The 23,549-nt window shown below is 35.7% G+C and overlaps 1 protein-coding gene across 1 annotated transcript; it reads left to right on the top strand.

The window, feature by feature from the left end:
- Window positions 1–10,085: 10,085 nt before the first annotated feature.
- LOC118751601 lies at window positions 10,086–11,182 on the top strand (the record flags this gene model as incomplete). The annotated part of the gene is made up of 3 exons (XM_036486419.1): window positions 10,086–10,763; window positions 10,827–11,049; window positions 11,116–11,182. Coding segments are annotated over exons 1-3 (968 nt in total), but the record flags the coding sequence as incomplete, so codon positions are not given.
- Between the last annotated feature and the right edge of the window lie 12,367 nt (window positions 11,183–23,549).

Raw genomic sequence — 23,549 nt, 5'->3', positions numbered from 1 at the left:
TCAGAACTGCTTGAAACTTCAAAATTTCGCAATCTAAGGACTCTAATTTACTCAAAATTGATACGCCCCGGCTCACCATATAGCCGTAGCTTTCGGTAAGGCGAAAAACATATATTTAATACGTGCGCCGGGTATTTAATGTTCGGCTCTGCCCGAACTTAGGCTTTCTTACTTGTTCCAAGTAAATTTGCAAAGACGCAACACCGTGCCACTGCTAAGGGAGTGGTGCGAGAGAGACAACTGTCAGTTTATCGAACCTTGTATTATTGAATCATGGACCGCTCCTTTCCCCGTTTCCCGCTTCTTTCTGTACACTCGTCGTTCTGACTTCCATTTTTATTTTAGAGTTAGTTTTGATCCGAAACAAGCACGCGCCTGCCTCCGCAAGCACCCCCTCTGCCTAGTACTTATTAGATTTCTGTTTCTCTTTTCTTATTCATTTTTATTTTTCATTTTGCTTTGAACTATGGTAAATTTGGTCGAAGTGTGGTGGCACGGAAAAATCTTTGGTATGGTGGCCAGTGATCGGACTTCTACCACATTGTGGTAGATCTGTCACTTTTTTGACCATCTACCACATCTACCACACAAGGTCTGAAATCTACCACATATTCGCATTTTTGAGTAGTTTTAGTTAATTTTAAGAGCAAAAATTGTCTAACACTAATCACTAACAACAGGCAAAATGTGAGGATAAAATAAAGTGTAAAATAGTACATTTTCTCAATATTAAATTTTTCGACAGGAAACGTGGTGGTGTTAAATTGCAAAATATATGATTTATAAAAAGAATTAATAGCGAAAATGGTAAAAAACGGCGATTTTTGTGAAAGTATTAGCCAATTTCAGTGCATCTAAAGTTTCTAAAGCGTTCTTTACTTTTACTTGAGAATTTTCAAAATCGGCAAATCCCAAGTAGCGGTTTCTGGAACGTTCCACATTTTTTCGCTGCATCGTGATGTGATAAAAAGGAAAGCTGGCAGCACTCCGCAAGGTTGCAGAAATCTTTCGAAATATGCTCGAAAAATATCTTGATATGGAAGGAACTGCTTTACACTTTCAAGAAAAAAAATTGCTAAAACTCAACGCAATTTTTAGCAACTTCAATCTTGTACTTTATTATACTATAATTATTTTTTTTTTTAGATTCTAATTAAAATGTTTGCAATTTAGGTGAAACCTTGCAGAATATTTTCAATTTTTCTTCAAAGTTTGATCCAAAACCTGAGATCTACCACATTTTTTTGAAATCTACATTTTTTTCCAGATTCTACCACACAAATTTATTTTAAGTCCGATCACTGATGGTGGCAGCCGACATTCCGTAACTCTACCGTAACTCAAAATTTTTGGCGACAATCATAATTCAATAATACAAGGTTCGATAAACTGACAGTTGTCTCTCTCGCACCGGTCCCTTAGCAGCGGCACGGTGTTGCTTCTTTGCAAATTTGCTTGGAAAAAGTGTAGCTTTGGTGTGAAATAGAAGTATACGCTTTTGTGCAATATGCTTATTTGTATATGCATATGAAGCGTATTTAACTTATAAAAACATAAATTGTTTTTAAATTGGATGTTTACATCAATCTTATAGTAGTTTTATTTTAATTTTGAGTCTTAATGCAGTTTTTATACAGCTAAATAGCACATAAATTACGTAATCACGTAGATATATCAATATTACGTTCAATATTTCGTTAAAATGCCAGATTTCCTGAAAATACATTAGAATTTACAAAGGGAATTTCACTACTAATTGCGTACTTTTCTACTACCATTTTCACACCAAGAGATTTCAATCTTCCCTTTTCTCCGTCCTTCGTAAATGCAACCTTTTGTAAGGGAGTGTCAAACCGCGGCTGTCAATAATTATCTAACCTTGTATTATTGAATCATGGGCGACAATTAGTTCACACTAAAAATGCGACGTCTCATTCATATACGTTCCCTGCTTAAGATAAGACAAACATAGGGAGCTGCGAAAACGTTAAAATTTAAAGCTTAAGCGCCACGGAGACGACCAAATATTTTTATCAACGCTTTAAGTGTATTGGTGTCGTCGGCTTTTGTCGGCTACACGTACTCTACACCGACTCGTTTTCGGCTATGCTTGATGAAAATCAAAAAATTTTGATATTTGAATTTGATGACTGTTTATTTGATCGTCTCGCGTTATGCTTTACAAAAAACAAGCTCACTTGCCTTCTGATCGTCCAGGTGAGCAAGTGCGCGGTCAAGAAAAATAATTTTTTTCTTCGTTTGATTGATCATTATCACTGCTTACTACCTTTATGAAATGTAATAAATATTATTTTATAACATATAACATATAAAATTATGCCATAAATGATATAATATTATAATTAACAACAAATACTCATCCAATGGCAGCATGCTAACAAACGAACGCTGCGTAGTCACAATACAAAGTGGTGATTGACGCGTTTATTTGAATGTTTGCGGGCAAGACACGAGCGCACCTCACTCACACATACGCAATGCTTGCCGTATTTGCAGTATATTTTGCTTTGCTGCCTTTGTGCTTAAGTGCACATTTAAGATACCTACCCCAAAATGCGCATCAGCGGCATTATTTTTAACATTTATAAGGAAACTGCTCCGATAGATGCATTCAACATACCTGCACATTAGCGATACCTGCCTTAAAAATTTGCAACTATTATCAATTATCAAAGAAAGTATTACGTTTACCTGCACTGGCTCTACACTTACCCTACTTTTACAAGCTATTATTTATTTTGCTCATCTCGCAGAACAACGAAAACGGCAATTATTTTATGTAGTTATATAGATAATTAGATACCATTCGGAAAAAATTTCTCTTGCAGTAATTTCTACGTGGTAAATGCTCCTCCTATTTGGTTTCATAGGGATTCGGATACCTTCCTCATTGAAGTAGTAAAGAAAATTCGCTTAAGTGCTTTTTTCGGTTAAGCGCACAAGTTTTTCGTGCAAAGAAGGATGGGCAGTTAAGCAAAATATATTGTATTTGATTGTCTTCGTGGCGCTTTACATAAGTGCATAGCATACAAGTTGCGTTCGACAAGTCAAAAATTTGCAAAAGTTTTTCCAAATTTTTACTGGATGGCGTTCGATAACGACAAAAAATTATCCAACACACAAAAATTGAGAGAGCAAGCGTTCATTTTGATGCAAGAGAAGCGTTCATTTTGTACTGGCAAAATTTTAGTCAGCAAAAATTATCCAACACGAAAACATATGATCACAAAACATATGGTTGCAATTTTTGTAAACAAACAAAATTGCATTTTTCGAGTTTTGGTATTTATATGCTTTTTGGCTACCTGCTATGTGACTTTACGATAGTGCCAACTAGTTTTTACTTCTAGAAATGCTCCTGGCGAACATTGAACGTTCACTTTCCTTTTTTCTTCCATGGAGGCAACATGAATTTCCGTTTGTTTACAAATAAAACATAAACAAAGTCAGCTGGTGTGTCTTCTTCTTCCGGTTTTTGCAAGTGGTGGCTAATTTCCTGTTCGTTTACTTTTTGGCTTTTTCTTCTCTTTGGGAGAGAATTTTCGCTTACGCACTTGATTTTGATTGTTGGCTGGTGTTGGCTAATTTTGTCATCGAACGCAACTACATTTAGGTTTTATGTTTATTCTGTATAAGGGGATTTTCGCAAATTATTTGGAAATTCTTACACACACATGTATACACAGCACCAAGCTCATGCCACCAAAAGCGATGTCGCATGCATTGAATTTCTACTGGGTAGAAGGTTTACGCCGACAGGCTTTGCGGCGGCGGCGACGCCGGCTCGTCTGGAAACGCCGGCGCTACTGCGCATAGATTCAAAAGAGCCATGAGGATACTAATTTTATCATGTCATCTCATCAGCGTTAGGCATTCGCCATGCCAATTAAGATTATAATTCTATTTAATTCATTCATTGAATTAGTTTTTAATTTAAATTACGTTACTCCCTACTTGAATTAAAATGTGGAGTGTCTGGCGCTGATGGATGGGCGAACAGAAGAAGGTCTGAGGTATATACATACAACACACATGGCTCTCTATGTTCTCTTCGGATCCGTGTGTTCTATTTAAATTTAAAGAAATAAAACATTTAAAAAGTTAAGTTATTAGGGTAATTTATGTCGCTATCAATAAATTTTCTTATCAACTGTTCTGTTAAATTACTGTTTAAAAAATGCCTTATAGATGGTTAAAATTTCCACTAAAATATTAAGCCCCAAATGTTTCTAAGGAGAACCGAATGTAATGAAAAAGAATACTAATTATTACCAAAAAGGGGGAACTTTAACCCTGTGTAGAAAACATTGCGATGCGAGGGAGCTAAACCTTCCTGGGGTTTGACCACCACTAAGGAATGCTAACGTAATTTTCACACAGCCACGTAGTACTCGTATACGTATGTGGGTCCCCTGAATAAAATAACTTGCGAATGTAAAAATTAGCAAAAAACGTGCTTGCTTTTTATTGAAAGTCTGTTTAAAATATTTAAAAAAATACACAGGAAAATTAACTTGTCTTTGTTTTATCTCCAATAATTGAGCAGATATTCTCGTTAAACTTTTTGATGTGTTATAACTTGTTGTTGTAGTATGTGTATAAAAAAGTAGTATTGTTGTATTATTGAAAAGAATTGTCTAGTGCAGAAAAAAAATTGTTAGATTACCAGTATTCGACCCTAATGTGACTGTGATAAACGCTTTCGATATAAAAATATGTTACCTATGTTTTTTCAAAGCTATGCTTTTATTGGAAAAATAAATGAGATCATATTATTTTCCATTGGCCCAAATTATGCAAAAGCAACTCCTTTAAAAATGTAAAATTGTGTTTTTATACTAGTAGTATTTAGTTCCTTCAGACGATGTATTTCAATGTGCATACATCATGAAAATTTTGTACAAAATTCTTTAGGCGCCGAACGCCGCCGCCGAGCTACGAAAATATCGGCGTCAGGAATGACAAAAAACGACGGCGGCGGCGGCGTGGCTCGGCGGCGTATACCTCTAGTATGTATGTAAGGTAACTACATACAAATGTATATACGTACCCGTAGATATACTAGCAAGAGAATCGATGGTCCTTGCATCCACGCGGCATACTCTAACTCAATTAGACCGACATCAAGCCCGGCAAAGCAGCGTTGCGGAGTGGCAAAACAGGTGGAATAGTATGACTAAAGGTCGTTGGACCTATCGCTGCATACCAAACCTGGTATCCTGGCTTAATAGAACGTATGGCGAAGTAGATTTTTATCTGAGCCAGTTATTGAGTGGTCATGGCTGTTTTAAGGCATACCTGTTTAAATTCAAACATGAGCACGACCCGTACTGCGACTTCTGTCTAAGTGGCGTGGAAGAAGATGTCCACCACGTATTCTTTGAGTGCCCTCGTTTCCATCGGCAGATGAACCAACTTAAACTTGCCGTTGGAGTGGTGTTTACGCCACAGTCAGTAGTCGACTATATGGTGAAATGAACCAGCGAATGGGCATCAACCAGCGATACACTAATTTCGATTTTGAAGGAACTGAGGGACCTAGAGAGACAGCGGCGTATCAGCCGTGCTTAAGCCAACTCTTAGCATAGCCACGGACTGGAACTAAACTATGATGTTCACCAACCAAAGCGTAGGCGTGGACTGGAACCTAGGCCGTTCCAGCCGCTCGAGCAGTGCGGCTTAGAAAGTTGTGCTTTCAGACCGCACCTTGAACATGAAATCTAACAATTAAAGCGCATGCGCGGACTGGAACCTAGGGCGTTCCAGCCGCTCAGGTGGCAATCTCGAAAATTTGTGAAATCGATAAATACGCGCGGACTGGAACCTATGGCGTTCCAGCCGCCCAAGTGGCAATATCGAAAACTTTTGCAACCGAAAATAGGCGCGGACTGGAACCTAGGGCGTTCCAGCCGCTCAGGTGGCAATCTCGAAAATTTTTGCAATCGATCAATACGCGCGGACTGGAACCTAGGGCGTTCCAGCCGCCCAAGTGGCAACCTCGAAAAAATTTTTGCAATCGAAAATAGGCGCGGACTGGAACCTAGGGCGTTCCAGCCGCAAATAAAGTGCAGTTTCGAATTTCGTCCACACGGGGCGTTGGTGCGGATTGGAACCTAGACCGTTCAAACCGCAAAGGCAATATACATACGTATGCGGGCTTGAAACTCGTCGCATAAGGCATTTTAAGGTTTTTGCTCTTACTGTCTATAAAGGCGAAAATAATAAGTTGTATCTAAGAGATAAATGAATAAATAGTTAAAAAAGGGTATTTATCCTTAAACAAGACCTAGCAAAGCCTACTAGGCGTAGCCCAGGACTAAGTACCCGCCTCCCGACGAAATACTTGACGGTGGTACCGGGGGGTTCGGTACTCGGACAGTAGGAGGTTTAGTTCGGGGTAAAGTCCCACACTGACGGGTATAGGCTTTCGATGCTTCCTGCTCGTAAAAAAAAAAATATAAAAAAAAAAAACCCTGCAGTAAAATTTACAGACAGTCTGACAAAGCGCTAGTTCCGAGCTACATATCTCAGAACTATCTCTGAACTAGTGCAAAAGGAATGCAGAGCGGGACAGTTGAAACTTGCGTTGTAAATGTGCAAATGCTTACTACTCGCACAATACGAAAGTAGCTCAGCGAGAAGACCTCCGACTCAATTATCGTTGATCGCGGTGGAGGCAGTTGTGAGTTTTCAAATTTAATGAATTTAAATTGTTGCGTGCAGCTTACAATATATATATATTTTTTAAATAAAATATGTAACAAAAACGGAATCTGTAAAAGAAAAGAAAATCGAAAAAATATCCAAAAATCGAATCGCAAAAACGTTTTCTTATAAAAAAAAACTGTCCAAAATGGAACCGGTTAAAAACTGGTTGCAATGAAATGCACTGGGCGACAATTGCCCCCGCCAATGACATCACCTGGACTGGATGACTGGACAGTTGAAAGCATTGCTTGGGTATTGAGCTAAAACTGGTACTGTCGGCAAAAGGTCTAGTTCTACGCTAGTTCTAGGCTAGTCAGATTTTCTGCAGGGTATGTATAACCATACATGAGCAAACATGCCATACGGAGTTATACCACGCGGTACCCATACCGCTGCTGCTTGAGCAAACCTTTATAATGAAAACAGCTGGTATAAAGATTTTATTTTGTTGCTTTAGATAGAAAAGTTCTTTAAATGTAAAGTCTATCTCAAACTGAAGCATTTTCATCTAAGGTAAGGGCCCGTTGTTCAATGTATGGCTATCACCAGTACATCATTATCGAAGATTTCGACATCATGCAAATAACATGTGATCGATAAAGCAGTTGTTGTATTTAACCGGAGCTTCCGATTTGTGTTAATCAGACATTGAACAACGGGCCATAAGGGCCAATTTCAAATGAATATTTAAACAGCACTTAAGTTTAATTGTGGATTGCGGTTTAAATTCCATTTAGCTTTCGTTGGGTTTCATATCAACTTTATTTAAATATGCCAATCAATTGGCAGCACTGCTGCTTGTTTCTTGAAATTGTTGTTGCATTTGCTTGTTTGTTTACATTTTGTGCTGAACAGCTGATTGTTTTTTGGTGGGATTTGGTGGGATTGATTAAACAACCAATCAATCTTGGTTGTTTGGACGAACACAGGGTTGCATATCTCATATTTAAATAGCCAATATTGGCCATTTAAGTTCAGTTTAAATGTATGATCTGAAAATGAATAATGAAAGTTAATCAACAATCTCTACTTAAGTAGGCCATCTGAAATTGGGCCTAAGCCTTTTGACCACTTCGGTATGTTAATTATAGACAATTATTTTCCGTTTACCTCTACCATCCCATGGCACACGACTATTCAGAAGAAACAGATTGTACACAGGGCGGCCAACTGGGTTCAAAATGTGCCATTTATGGCCGTATTTTACTTATGGCACTTAATTTTTTAATTTGGCACTTTTGAAAAATTATAATATTTCGATACATTTTTGTGAAATCCTTTGCGTGTACTTCTTTTTGTCAACTAAAATTTTCTAATTTCTATCGTGTATACAACTGGTTTATCTTACTTTGCATTGGACTTTTGTTTTAGGAATGTGTTTCTAATTTTAATGCTAAATGAGAAGAACTTAAAAGAATGACACCTTTTTTGGCACTTTTATTTTTCTATTTGGCACCTTTTTATCCTCAATATGGCGCTTCATAGCTAAGTATAGTTGGGAGCCCTGATTGTACTAACTGAAATTTTTTCGCCTGTGGGATAGTAGAAGTACCTATGTACATATGTACAATTTTAAGATGCATGCATGCAGTGGCGTAGCCAGGGGGCGGGATTAAAAGAAATTTGCATCGATAACTTAAAGTTGTGATACACAATGCACGGTGTCCTTGAACCAGATCCAACTGAATCGATCTGGAACGATGGAATTTCTAATTAGACTTATTTAAGGGGGCGTTCCCAAGTCATAATATGCAAAGTTTGAAATCGTAGCAAGTGCCGATTTCAAAAACTGCTAATTTTTCGACCGTAGGTCGAAACTTGGGTATTTGTCACAGAAAAAAAACAGCATCACATTTTCATTATTTGTCATTATGTTTCTTTATTGAAAGAGGAAGCACGTGCGTTTGAGAAAAAAAACCGTTAAATAAATAAATAGGCATCTAACAACAACAGTTTCGCGAGTACACTATACAACTCAGTTAGTTGTATTTAAGAAAAATAAACAGTTATTAGTCTATACTTGAAAATTCAAATATTTAATAAAAAAATATAATTTCTCTACCCACGAAGAAAACCGATCTAAAATTTGCCTACTATGTTTTAATAAAACCAAATTAATGTTTAAAATTGACGGTGAACTAGGAAAAAAGCTAAAGTGTTTATTGGATTCTGATTCGTTTCTAAGCGAAAAAGTTCCTATTTCATTATGCAACACATGCAGAAAAGACGTTTATCTTAAAAAAAAGAGATCATGCTCCCCGATCTTTCACAATTTCTTGGAGAAGTCAAAAGGACGAGACAAAAAAAAATAAAACAAATGGGTATTTCTCGGGATATTATACACGATGGATTGGGTTTTAATGGCAATGGGTGTAAAATAATTCTTGATAAAATTGATGTTCTTTGAAATTTTCGTTGTTTAGGTTTATTACCATATGTAGACACGCTTAAGTTCACGCTGTTTTTTCACATTACTGATTTTTGTTTAAAATATATCACAGGTTTAGGCCTTTATAGTGAACAAGCAATGGAATCCGTACATTTTGATTTCTTGCAAACATGGTCCAGATACAAAGTATCCCCAGAAAAATTAATACGCGCTAAATACTTACTTAATGCTGTATGCGACTTTAATTGTAAACATATATAATCATCAGGGAACGGATTTTATGGAAATTGCCTTTTTTTCTGCTAAAGAGATATAGTATATTCGATCAAGAATGTCCACGATTTAGCTTTCCCTGATTCCATATATACCCATTTGATGTTGCCTTTTTTTGCCTTTTTTAAGATATTTGCCTTTTTTTTTGCCTTTTTTAAGATATTTGCCTTTTTTTGCCTGTTTTAAGATATTTGCCTTTTTTTTGCCCTTTCTACCTTTAAAAAAGTGATTATAGCATTTACAATTTTTTTTTAAAGATTAAGAAATATACACATGCCCATATTCGAAAATAAGTATGTATAGAAAAACGCAGTGTGTAAGTAGTGAATACTTAAGCAAAAATAAATTTTGTAGTTTTCATGTCACTCTGTTGCGTGCTAAAATCTATCAACACAGTTGCTGATGTGCACAACTAACAACTGTTTTACTTCAATAGAGTTTGCCAGCCGTTATTTGAAACAAAAAGTTATTCAGTGTAAAAACTAAAAAAGCAATGCCGAAGTCTAAAATTACCAAGAGTTTAAAAATTCTGATTGCCGAGTTTGGTTCGGATGTATTTTGTACTGATGGAACCGTTTTATTTTGCAATATTTGTTCAGTAAAAGTTAATCACGAAAAAAAATATTATATTCAGCAGCATATTAAAAGTGAAAAACATATAAAAGGATTACAAATAAAGAAAAACAAGACCCAAATGATAGCACCATTTGTGGAAAAGAATGTATTTTACGCAGATATTACTAAAATGATGATTGCATGCGGAATTCCACTTTATAATTTGAAGAGTGTGGAATTCAAATCATTCTTTGAAAAATACGTTCAGGAATCCCTTCCCGATGAATCAACTCTTAGAAAAAATTACGTGAAGGATTGTTACGAGTCCGTTTTGGAGAAAATTCGTTTAGAAATAGGAGAAAGCCCCATCTTTGTGTCCATCGATGAAACTACAGATAAGGCAGGCCGCAGTGTAACCAACGTTATTGTTGGACCGTTGCGTGAAAGCGGACGCGGCTATCTCTTGCCGGTGGAGGTGTTGGATAAGGTGAACTCATCAACAATCGCAACATTGTTTGACGATTCTATGCACATTTTATGGCCAATAGGATTCCAACGTGAAAAAGTGTTGGTATTTGTGACTGATGCAGCACCCTACATGAAGAAAAGTGCGTCATCATTGAAGCTGCTTTATCCTAATATGATTCATATCACCTGCGTCGCACATGGCGTACACCGGGTCTGCGAATCTCTACGCTCGAAGTACTCAGATGTTGACGTCTTAATTTCAAACTTAAAAAAAGTTTTCTTGAAAAGCCCATTCAGGGTGGCAGTTTTCAAAGAAATGGAACCCAATCTTCCTCTGCCTCCTCAGCCGGTATGTCAAGATAAATTGCTATTGTTGTTAATTTTAATTATAATTATTTGTAAATTTATACAGGTGATAACTCGATGGGGCACATGGCTAATTGCAGCCGTATATTATGCCGAAAACTATGATTCCATCAAAAGAATAATTGACCAAATAACGGACGATGCAGCATGTGTCAGATTCTCGAAGCAATTGTTGAGCAAAAAATCGGTTCAGGGGAATTTGATATATATAAAATGCAATTTTGGTTTTCTTTTAGAGGAAAAAGTTTTCGAACGTCTACAGAAAACAGGTTGTGGAAAAACAAAATTCTCAGTAAAAAATTAATAATTCACATACAATTTTTATGTAATTGTAGGAACTCCAGTTGGTGAGGTATTAAATATTTTGGATAACATTGAGAAGCGGCTTATAGAAGCGCAGGGGCCTATTGCCAAATTGGTGTTGGAAAAATTCAAAGCCGTTTTCTCAGCTAACTTAGGCTTGGAGACAATAAGAGGTGTGGATAAAATTGTTAAGGGCGAGGCAAACGCCCTTATTCCTGATAATATGAACGTTTCAAACGTTCCATATTTAAATTGGGCGCCACTTGTATCAACTTACGTCGAGCGCACATTTAGTACATTCAAGGCTTTTCTTCGCGAAAATCGAATGAAAATGCTGCCAGAAAACTTCAAAATGCATCTTGTGGTTCAATGTTACTACAACTATACAGATTAAAGTTTTATGAGTTAAAAACTCGAAATGATAAAATAGTCACAGATTCAAAGTACAAATTTTTCATATAATGAAATTAGTTCATAGTTTTTCTCTTTTTACTTGTAATATTAACATTTCTAAAATAAATGTAATTTTTGATTGTTCTTCGTATTTTCTGTCTTTTTTAGTGCCTTATTTTGCTTTTTTTTGCCTTTTCTTGCCTTTTTCGCTATTTTGTTTTGCCTTTTTTTGCCTTTTTTGCACTACCTAGTGCCTTTTCCTGCCTTTTTCGCTATTTTATTTTGCCTTTTCCGTCCTATTTCGTTATTTTATTTTGCCTTTTTTATAGGTTTTTAGGTCCTAAAAATCCGTTCCCTGATAATTATAGTAAAGAAAAATTTATAAACACAAATAAAATCATATAATAATATAAACTTCTATTATCCGGAACTTTGGTGTGTGTTTGTGGTTGTGTGTATATGTATAATAATTAATATACACATATTAGTATATATGTATGCAATACAGATGTAAATATGTATATAATCAGTTATCTACAACCTTATCTATATGACAAATATTAAAATTTCGGCTTACAATCGAAAAAGTGACCGTTTTTGAAATCGACACTTGCTAGGATTTCAAACTTTGCATATTCTGACTTGGGTAGGTCCACTTAAATAAGTCTAATTGGAAATTCCATCGTTCCAGACCGTATCAGTTGGATCTGGTTCAAGGACACCGTGAATGGCTAGAGGCGTCGCACTATAGGCAAAACACGAGTTTTTTTTCAAAATCGTAGATCTTCGCGTAGAAAAGAGATAATGGAATGAAAATTTGTTTATCGTGATAGAGAAGTTACAACAACAATAACTTAACCCTAAAAATACCGTTCAAAATGTCACTTTTTTAATTTTGGATTTTGGCTCCCATTCCACTAGAAAACACTATATTTAATACACCATTAGCACTGTTTCTGAAAGATTTCCCTTTTTTTATCTTATGACTCGATTCTTGGGACATTGGATGCTGTACCCGAGTGGCCAGATTGGCAAAAGAAAAGCTACCTTTAAACTCTAATAACTCGTAAACTATCAGCTTTCACAAAAAAATTTATATAACAAAAATGGTTATACTGGTCGATATCTTTACGAAAGCGCAGTATTTAACCCTTTAATGCAGAGTCTGTCATATATGAAACGCTTTTTAACCCTTTCAAGGCAGAGGCAAAATGGTTCTCAATATGTTTTCAACGTACTTCTTATTTATTTTTATTTTTAATATTTTTATTTTTTTATTTATTTATTTTTTATTATTATTTTACTATGGAAAAATTTTCTACGATTAATATCTACGTCAACATGAGAAAAATCACGTTCAAAAGCATATGAGAACCTTTTTCCTCTGCCTTGAAAGGGTTAAAAAGCGTTTCATATATGACAGACTCTGCATTAAAGGGTTAAATGCTGCATTCCATTATCTCTTTTCTAAGCGAAAATCTACGATTTTGAAAAAAAACTCGTGTTTTGCCTATAGTGCGTCGCCTGTGGGCATTCTTTCATATATGTATGTATGTGCCATTTCTACCGTTATATATTTTTTGTCTACTCGGTTATTCCCTGGGGAATTCATGCTTTATTTAAATTTAAAAAATTAAATTACTACACCATTTTAATTAATTAGTGTGTAGTTCAGTTTTGTTTTGTAGAAGTTTCGTTCAGTTTTTACACAGTGAATATATCTGCATATTTATATATTTACGCGTATCTATTTACATTTATTTATGTACAAGTCTACAAAATCTTATTACTTATAAAGCGATTTTTAATCTTCGTTGCTTAACACACATTTTTTCAATTACTTCTTGTGTTGTAATCGGCACATCATTATGTACCTAACATCGTTAAACCATTCAGCAGCTCCTTAATTGTATAAAAAGAAGGGACAAATAAGATAGCATGTTCAAAGTGCGCTATGTAATTTTTTTTTTAGATTTTTAGTTTTTGGTGGGTTTCATGTCCACTAACAGCAGAGTGAAACATTTTTCTATATTCTGAAAAAAATAGCATGATATGTTAACTACTCTTGCAAAAGTCGCTATAATACTTATTTATACACTTTCAAATGTCTCCTCTTCGTATGAACTTAGCTGCAAGAAAACGTGGTAGTTTCGGTGCCTAGTGGAAGAGGTCGCAAAAAAGAAGCAAACCAATCTTCCTAGAGGAGAAAACGCGAAAAGCTAAAAAAAGCTAGCTATGTAAAAGTTACTCTTTCAAAACTTGCAATATTAAATTTTTAAATATAAAATTTGCAAATCTACCATACTACAATTTTATTTTTTTAATGGTATTAGGCTCTTATTTATCCAAATTTTCAGGTAATAAAAAAGATACAGTTCGGATGTTACTTGTTGTCGTAGACGTTTTTTTTTAAATTTATGGTTTACTTTTATAAAATCACATAACGCTGTTTGCAAGTGGACTACTCATATATTCAGAAGGATAAAATAGTATTGTGTTATTAATTCAAAAGTAAATAATTGTAGTTCAATGACGAAGGGGGGCGGATCTATCCCCCCATATCCCCCTCTCCCCCCTGGCTACGCCACTGCATGCATGTGAGTTATGCGCGGCTTTTATTGTATCTCTGTATTTCACTAACTCCCTGTGTGAGGAAACCAAATAATGTTATTCTTAACAGAAGTGCCTAAAACTTAACAGTTTGGTAATGATAAACACTGTTGAAGCTAATTTCCGGTGTTTCTCTTACTAGCCCTGAAACTATAGTTATTATTTACTACCGCCGGCAGCTTTAGCAAATTTATAGCCTTTTTACGTTGTTTTGGCAAATTACGCTCTGTTAGCCATAAATTTTACTATGTTTTGACCGCCTTTGTATCAAGACCCCTGGACCATCTAGGGAATTGATTTATATTTTGAATTGCATTGTCATCGTGATTGGAACTATGCTGAAATTTTCAAGTCTCTACCTTGTCGGGAAGTCAGTTAAAAATCGATTGGAAATTTCCGCGGGATGACCAAGTTAAATAATAGCTTGTAAAAAGAACTTGCAGGAAGAAAAACTTCTGACTAAAACCCATGAACGAAAGACACAAGATCACGCCTTCCCGAAAGAAAGAAAAAAGTTATTTTCTAGCTGTTGAAATCTTGACGCCATCTTTGTTGTAAGAAGTAAACAACGAAGAGAACAAAAAAAAAACGCGTAATTGTTGAACGCAGGAATAACCATTTTTATTCTACAAACTCTTTTATAAATCATGTCGTTGTGATAAATTATTCTTTATCTTATGTGTACACACGTTGTCACAAGCGAAAATGAAGAAAATTCCAGTAAAAAGCCACCACCAAATTGTAAGCAACGAACAAATGTAAACAAACGGCTAATGTCAAAGTCGCCCAACTTTTTTCCTAAATGCGATTATAACGGGCTACTAAGAAGAAGGCGTGATCTTGTATTTTTTGGTTCATGACTAAAACCTGCAACTTCTGACTGAGAGAGTGTGAAAGTTACTCTCACATAAGTACTTTGACGTACATGTTTTTTGGAACCTGGAACGCTTTCCTGTGAAAAAAACTCCAAATCGTGAATATCGTTATCATCTGGAACGCAACTTTTGTTCGCTCCTCCAATTACGATCGCGAAATACCCCTTTCTCACGAGCACATTCTTAATTCGATTTGACAGTTCTTTATCTCTGTGTTTTGTTTTTTTTCTGTTCGCTAAAAAATGTATGCAAAATGTAAGTTATTGCTAAAAATGTATAAGTTTCCGTATTAAATTGGTGATGTACACATGTACCACGATTGAGAGAATACAAAGGTTGCGCCGATCTCGGACCGCTATTCCTCTCTTAACTAATTTGACAGAATCGTTGTTTGCATGACGTCACACTTGTGCAACTTGTTTACGTTTTCCTTGCAACATTTTTTCTTCTTCTTCCATTCTTGCTCACGTTTTGGCATTTCTCTCTCGCAATTGCACCAGTGTGACGTCACACAAAAGTTATTCTCTAAAATCCTCTCTGATCAGCGCAATCTTGTATTCTATCATTCTTGCACATGTACTTTACTTTTCGTACTCAGAAAAACTGCCAGTTTTGATTTGAGAACTGGTTTCGATAAATTTCCGATAAAAAATAGAGACGGCAGCGATTAGTTCGCAATTCGCCTGATAAATGAATCTGAATTACCAACAAATGAGGTTTCAAATTCACTTTCAACATTTTGTATGGCAAATTATGTAATTAGAAGGGTAATTGCAGTGCGAATGAGAGAGCGAACTACATAATTGGGGGGCCGTGGGAAAGCCGTATTAAATATTATCGATAAAGGCTAAAAGGCATTTACACTGTTCAACTTTCTAAGGCGGCTAGTTGAATCAAAAGTTTACATCAGTTAACTGAAAGTTGAACAGTTGACGAAAGCAGCCACAGTAGCATGCTGAAATGACTCGCTTATATATGTATACACGAGATTTGGAAGTTTTTATCCAGACCTCCGATCGACATGTTTGAGACATCGTTGGAAAGGTCTTGCAGAGTGTGTCCAGAAAATGTATTCAAGCTTCATAAACGATTAACCGGATTCTTATAAATTAGGCTAAAGTGTTGCGAAACAAAAAACGTTTTTTTGCTTTTGCCGGTTTAAGGGGGCATGTGGGTACACCCAACATATTTAGTGTTATTCTATAAGCCAATACTTTTCAAACGATACCTTATATATTAAGCTCCGGCTACTAGTTGGAAAGATATAGAGGTAAATGTGTTTTGGTTCGTGTCTTCACTACGAGATGCTTTGGTATGAATGTGGCGTCTGTACGTACCTTCATTTAATTTTTTTCAAACTTTCAGGATTTAAAGTACAAAAAAAAAACTAAGAAGGTTTTGTTCCAGGATGTTTTAATTCATATGCCTGTGTGGCTGCTGCCTGAAATTTGAAAATTTTTTTTAAACTACCACTGAAGCCGCACTATTCAGTCCATGTCATTGATTTGGATATCAGTAGAAGGGCCTTCAAACAAGCTATCTAACTCTATCTTTTGTGTTTATAAAATATAAATATGTCATAACGTCATCGGGCTGCTGAAAATATACATTTCGGGCATTTTCTCAAAAACTGGTTAGTCGATTTTATTCTAAGTTTCCACAAATCTAGCCCAAAACCTTAGCTTTCATCTGGTATATATCTGGGAAAACTCTTGATGTGGAGATATTGCGATTCAAATTGAAAAAATTTCGCTCCGAAAAGGATCAAATGGTTAAAAATTAACATATCCGCCTAATTACTTTAACAGCCAGTTTCATCAAACTATTTAAGTGGAAATTAACTTTAATTTTATATTTAATTCTCATTTAAATAATTTTCAGTTTCAATAAACTATTTATTTAAGTGAGTAAAAAGTGGTTGTAAAACAGACTAGGACTAGCTTTCGCTTTCATTTGTACTGAGAGCTTTTGAAAGCTTTGGCACGCTGTGTTGTAAAAGCAGGGCTGGTATACAAGTAAGCAGCAGATGCACAATGATCAGGTGATTAAACGTGTAACACCTCTGAGTGTGGTTGTTCTGATTTAACTTTTATTTAAGTGCAGAGCATAGTTCACTTAAATCAAAATTAAAATTGATTGGTGAAACCGAAAGTTAAGTAATTTTCACTTAAATAGTTTGGTGAAACTGGCTGTAAGATATAACAAGTAAGAAAGTCTAAGTTCGGGCGGAGCCGAACATTAAATACCCGGCGCAGGTACTAAGTATATGATTTTCACCTTTGCGAAAGCTACCGCTACACGGTAAGCGGGTGTGTATCAATTTTGAGTAAATTAGCGTCCTTAAATTTCGAAATATTGAAGTTTCAAGCATTTCTGAATTTTGCCGTTATATGAAAAGTGGTGATAATTTGAATCTGATTCCAATAACTTTCAACGTTTTGCTTCTATGTGGCAAGCACAGTAATCATACCGAGTTTGGTACAAATTCGTAGAACGGTTACCGAGATACATATATGTGATCATAAGTGGGCGGTGCCACGCCCATTTTCCAAAATTTTATTTGGTAAAGAATTGTTGCAAGCATCAATTTTGAGTAAATTAGCTTTAATATTTTTTTATTTATCGAAGATTTCGTATTTCTCCAAATTACCGTTATATGGGAGGTAGGCGTGGTTATTGTCCGATTTTAAAAATTTTCGGCCATTTGGTATGCCGTAGCAAGATTAACAACTGTGCCAAGTGTGGAAGAAATTGGTTCAGCGGTTACCAAGATATACACATGTATCCATAAGTGGGCGTGGCTACGCCCATTTTCCAAAACTGTATAATATTCTTATTTTTCGTCGAAAAATTATTGTAAATATCAATTTTGAGTGAATAATCTTCAGTAGTTACTAAAATATCGCAGTTTTCGTATTTCTGAAAATTACCGTTATAAGGGAAGTAGGCGTGGTTATTGTCCGATTTTGCCCATTTTCAATATCATCCGTCCTACGCCCGAAGGAAGTGCACATACCAAGTTTCGTTAAGATATCTCAATTTTTACTCGAGTTATCGTGTGCACAGACGGACGGACAGACGGACGGACGGACGGACGGACAGTCAGTCACCGCTTAATCGATTTCTCTTTTCATTCTGATCATTTATGTATACATTTGTCTATATCTATCTCGATTCGTTTTGCCTGTTACAAACAACCGTTATGTGAACAAAGTTATAATACCCTTGTGCACAAGTGCGCTCGGGTATAAAAATAACATACCCAGTTCCCCACAAAAAATTTCCCATTCCCCGATTGCCACTTAAACCGAAATTCCCTGCAAATCGGGGAATTTCCCGCGAGTTGACAAGTTGAAGGATGCAGCTTTGGTAATCACTTAGTACATGTCTTGGAAACCACAACTTGTGTGTATTTTAAAGCTTTTTTCCAGTCACATGCCGAAATTATAATATTTTTCACCATTTTAATTGTGGTTATGTACACAGTATTTAACTATGCTACATGGGCTTATCACCCGCACTTAATCTACCTGGTAAGACGCATACAATATTACCTACAGTTGTGCGTAAATATGTATGTATGAATGCATTTAGTTCATCCAATGTGCCGCTACTACTTACATAAAATGTATAAATTGCCACTGAGCAAAACTACTTGAGAAAAAATCATTAGTTTAATAGCACGAGTGCAACACCGTACACGTGATAGAAGTAAAACTTCTCAAAAAACCACAGGTGTGCGCCCCCACCCGGTAGAAATCTTAACAAAACAAGTAAGAAAGTCTAAGTTCGGGCGGAGCCGAACATTAAATACCCGGCTCAAGTATTAAATATATGTTTTCCACCTTTCCGAAAGCTACCGCTACATGATAAGCCGGGGTGTATACATTTTAAGTAAATTAGCAACCTTAAATTTCGAAATATTGAAATTTCAAGCATATCTGAAATTTACCGTTATATGAAAAGCGGCCTCAATTTTAGTCCGATTTCAACAATTTTCAACGGTTTGCTTTTATCTGGCAAGCACAATAACCATACCGAGCTTGGTACAAATTGCTAGAACGGTTAGCGAGATACATATATGTGATCACAAGTGGGCGGTGCTACGCCCATTTTCCAAAATTTTGTCATAAACGTATTTCTTGGTAAAGAATTGTTGCAATCATCAATTTTGAATAAATTAGCTTCAATATTTACTGATTTATCGAAGATTTTGTATTTCTCGAAATTACCGTTATATGGGATGTGGGCGTGGTTGTTGTCCGATTTTAGAAATTTTCGGCCAGTTGGTATGCTGTACCAGGACCAACAACTGTGCCAAGTTTGGAAGAAATTGGTGTAGCGGTTACCAAGATATACACATGTAACCATAAGTGGGCGTGGCTACGCCCATTTGCCAAAATTTTGTAATATTCTTATTTTTCGTCTAAAACTCATCGCAAATATTAATTTTGAGTGAATTATCTTCAGTAGTTACTAAAATATCGCAGTTTTCGTTTTTCTGAAAATTACCGTTATATGGGAGGTAGGCGTGGTTATTGTCCGATTTTTAAACTTTTCAGCCATTTAGTATGCTGTACTAAGGCCAACAACTGTGCCAAGTTTCGAAGAAATTGGTGCAGCGGTTACCAAGATATACACATGTAACCATAAGTGGGCGTGGCTACGCCCATTTTCCAAAAATTTATAATATTCATCTTTTCCGTCTGAAACTCATTGTAAGTATCAATTTTGAGTGAATTATCTTCAGTAGTTACTAAAATATCGCAGTTTTCGTATTTCTTAAAATTACCGTTATATGGGAGGTAGGCGTGGTTATTATCCGATTTCGCCCATTTTCAATACCATCCGTCCCACGCCCAAAAGAAGTTCACGTACCAAGTTTTGTTAAGATATCTCATTTTTTTACTCGAGTTATCGTGTGCACAGACGGACGGACGGACGGACTGACGGACGGACGGACGGACGGACAGACAGTCACCGCTTAATCGATTTCTCTTTTCATTCTGAACATTTATGTATACATTTGTCTATATCTATCTCGATTCGTTTTGCCTGTTACAAACAACCGTTATGTGAACAAAGTTATAATACCCTTGTGCACAAGTGCGCTCGGGTATAAAAAACTACGAGACAATCAGACCATGATAAAAATATAGTAAGGTAGAACCGCTGAGAGTCACTTTTAAAATTCTTGACGTTTCCAAACAATTAAATTTTTAAATTTACTCACAAACTCACACACACATTTTCATTTTCAACCTCAAGCAACAACAATTTCGAACAATTTCAATTTTTTATTTTCATTTTTATACGATTTTAAAATTTTGGCAAACTTCACAAAAAAAAATCATGGCCGACAAATTGAGAGAACGGTTCTACCTTGCTATGTTTTTATCATGAATCAGACGAATACAGTTGTTTATTGTATACAAAGTTGGTACCAAGTTGATAAGTTTTTATCATTTCTCATATTATTATTTTTTATTTTTTCGAATACAAAGGATATGATCATTCTTTTTCGCTTTATTCCGTATTCGGAAAACTATATGTTTCAATGGACACATCGATTTGAATATATAATTTAGATTTAGATAATATTTTTGTTACATTTAGATTATTGTTTGTATTTTCGTCGATTTTAAATTTGCTACCCCAAAATAATTGATATAAAATAAAACACCTCTTTGGGGTAAAATTTTCGAGTGGCGAAAGCTGAACTAGAAAAACAAAATTTATGATATCAATTTCGTGACGAAAATTATACGCATTTTTTAACTGCCTTTGAACATACGGAAAATCTTTTTTATTCGTACGAATCGTTGCAAAAGTTCTGTTTTTTATTTTGTATTTCTAGCAGTAGACGGAATTTCGCAACGTTCCGAATAAATAAAAAATACTTTCCGTACGTTTCAAAGGCAGTTAAAAAATGCGTATAATTTTCGTCACGAAATTGATAGAGGTGTTTTATTTGATATTAAAGTGACTGGCAAAAATATGAAAAGGTAGGAAAACTTTAATCATAGCATTTAGCACATGAAATAACATTCGATTTCAATCGAAATGATATAAACATCTTGAAATTATTACACCACATAAAGTTCTTTCTGATAATGATGTATCAATTTTGCCGCTACTCGACCAATTTCCTGCATTGGTAAATGATGCAGAGATAATTGAATTTCAATTTCGCAAATTGAGGCTGAGAGAAGGTAATTTCAAAAACGGTACCAATATAGATCGTTTTTTGGGATCAAGTGAGTTTGATTAAAAATGGATTGGGTGAAGCGGCCTTTGGAGAATTGTGCGATTTAGTTCATAACATTTTTAGTCTGCCTCCCAGTTCCGAAATTAAGAAACTAATTATAATGTACATCACACACAATACCTCATACTCCTACCCTGTCGGAAACGCAAACAACCAACAAGAAACTAATTATAATTTAAAGCTTTAAATAATATAGTGTTAATAATATACAATTATAATGCACATTGGATGTAATATAAAAAAAAAACGTTATAAAAACTGAATTGGCATATTTTCTTGATAAAGAGGAATAAACTCCCCTCAATTTCCCGATGTAATAAAAATTGGTAAATTTTTTACCATTTGGTCCATTTTTTGGTCCGCAAAATAAATTGGAAATGGCCACCGTGATGACAACCTTATTTAATTTCCTGTCTTGTCGAAGATGAGACGGCAGACCAAATTTTGTGTTTCGGTGGCACCTCCGGAAGTAAGGATTAGTATGACCTAAATGCTGTTTTCTGCATGCGTTGTTGTGTTATTTCGGACCAAGAGCTTTTTCTCAAAAAATTAAAATGAGAAGAGTTATATACCAAATATGAGTTCATCACTGTAGTCATAAGTTTTACAAAATTCTGTAATATGACGGATAACAAAGTGTGCTCTCTATGAAAGGAATAGTTGATCGCAAATAATTCCCAGCAATTTGCTCTGGCAGGTGACAGGTAACAAGATCAACGGAAATAAGCTCAATTGACACTATTTCGCATACTGGTGCGAAATAAAGTCAATTGACATTATTACCTTTTCAAAAACGATATAAAATCCATTGACATTATTGCTCTTTCAAACATTAAATTTGCGTAGCTTCGCGGCGGCCTGCGTCCTGCATTTATTTTCATGTTAATGTTCATCTTCGACATCATTTTCAGCTTCATCTGCATATTCATCTTCATCTTCCTCTAAATATTCGTCTTAAAATTCAGCTCCATTTTCATGTGAAGGTGAACACGCTTCTTCTTAATTTTCATTTTCAGCATCATTATTATCTTCACCTTCGTCATCATCTTCTTTTTAATATTTATCTTCATCTCCATCTTTATATTCATGGTCGTCTTCATCCTCATCATCATCTTCACTTTAACCTTTATATTATCCATCTTAATCCTTAAATTCATCTTCATGTGCATCCTTATTTTCACTTTTATCGTCTCCTTACAGGCCTATTCTGCGTTGGTAACAAAAATTTTGTTACCGGTTAGTAAAGTTACTGTCAATTTTTAAACCCTTTTCGTATTCTCCACACTCTTGTAACCGGTAAATTTTGTTACCATCTCATGAGCTGGTAACAAAATATTGCCCCGTGAAACATGCAACACCAGAATTTCAACAAAACTCCATAGCTGAATTGCTGAATAAATTAAAACGCTACCAAGGTAAATAGAATTGCGGTTGCAAGAAGTGGTGACAATTGTTGGTAACAAAATTAGCTTGTTACAGAATGTTCGGTTACAAGCGGAATCACATTCGTAACTATCGTGAACGAGCAACTCGTCACGTAAAAATGTAAATTTCGGATTATAACAGTCGTGAACGTACTGATCGTCTCTTAAGTCGGTAAACGAGACGAGCAGTACATTCACGACTGTTATACTCCGAAATAAAGGCCCCTCCACATACAACTTTGGCGTTGCGTTGGCACTGGCGTTGCTTTGACAGCAGCGCGAGTAACGCCCGTGCTTGCTACAATGAACGCTTAGCAGAGAAGACTTTGATCACTAAATTAACATACTAGCGGCAGATAAATCAAAATTTTATATCAGTAACTTATATTTATTATATTATTATTATATTAACAATATTTATTATCCGCATTTGATTAAAAAGGAAAGTTAAATCAAATAATTTTGATTATTTGGAACCGCTGACGAGCGACGCGCGCGAAAAGTTGCGAGTTGGCCATCTTTCTGCGTTGTGTTGGCGTTGTCCAACTTTGGTTATGTGGATACTTTAATATAAATGCATGTATTCATAGTCAGCTGTCGAAGCGACGCCAACGCCAACGCAACGCCAAAGTTGTATGTAAACGGGCCTTAAGCATTTTTACGTGACGAGTTGCTCGCTCACGACTGTTACGATTCGAGCGCAGCCCCGTAGCGAATGTCATGCATTAGTCACTTAAGAGTCTTGTACTGAAAAATTACGTTTTAAATGACTTTGGGCTCCGTTTGTATGGAAGTCGTTCATGACTTTTTCATATAAATCGTAATTTCGTCGTTGATGTCATCTGCATTACTTGGTCATGCAGTGATCATTAATGACATTCAAGCGACAATATCTT

The sequence above is a fragment of the Rhagoletis pomonella genome, unplaced genomic scaffold (assembly GCF_013731165.1).
Source record: "Rhagoletis pomonella isolate Grant_MI unplaced genomic scaffold, Rhpom_1.0 Rhpom_scaffold_00834, whole genome shotgun sequence".
NCBI lineage: Eukaryota > Metazoa > Arthropoda > Insecta > Diptera > Tephritidae > Rhagoletis > Rhagoletis pomonella.
Note: the sequence above shows the minus strand (reverse complement) of the source record. Positions and strands in the feature narration are given on the sequence as shown.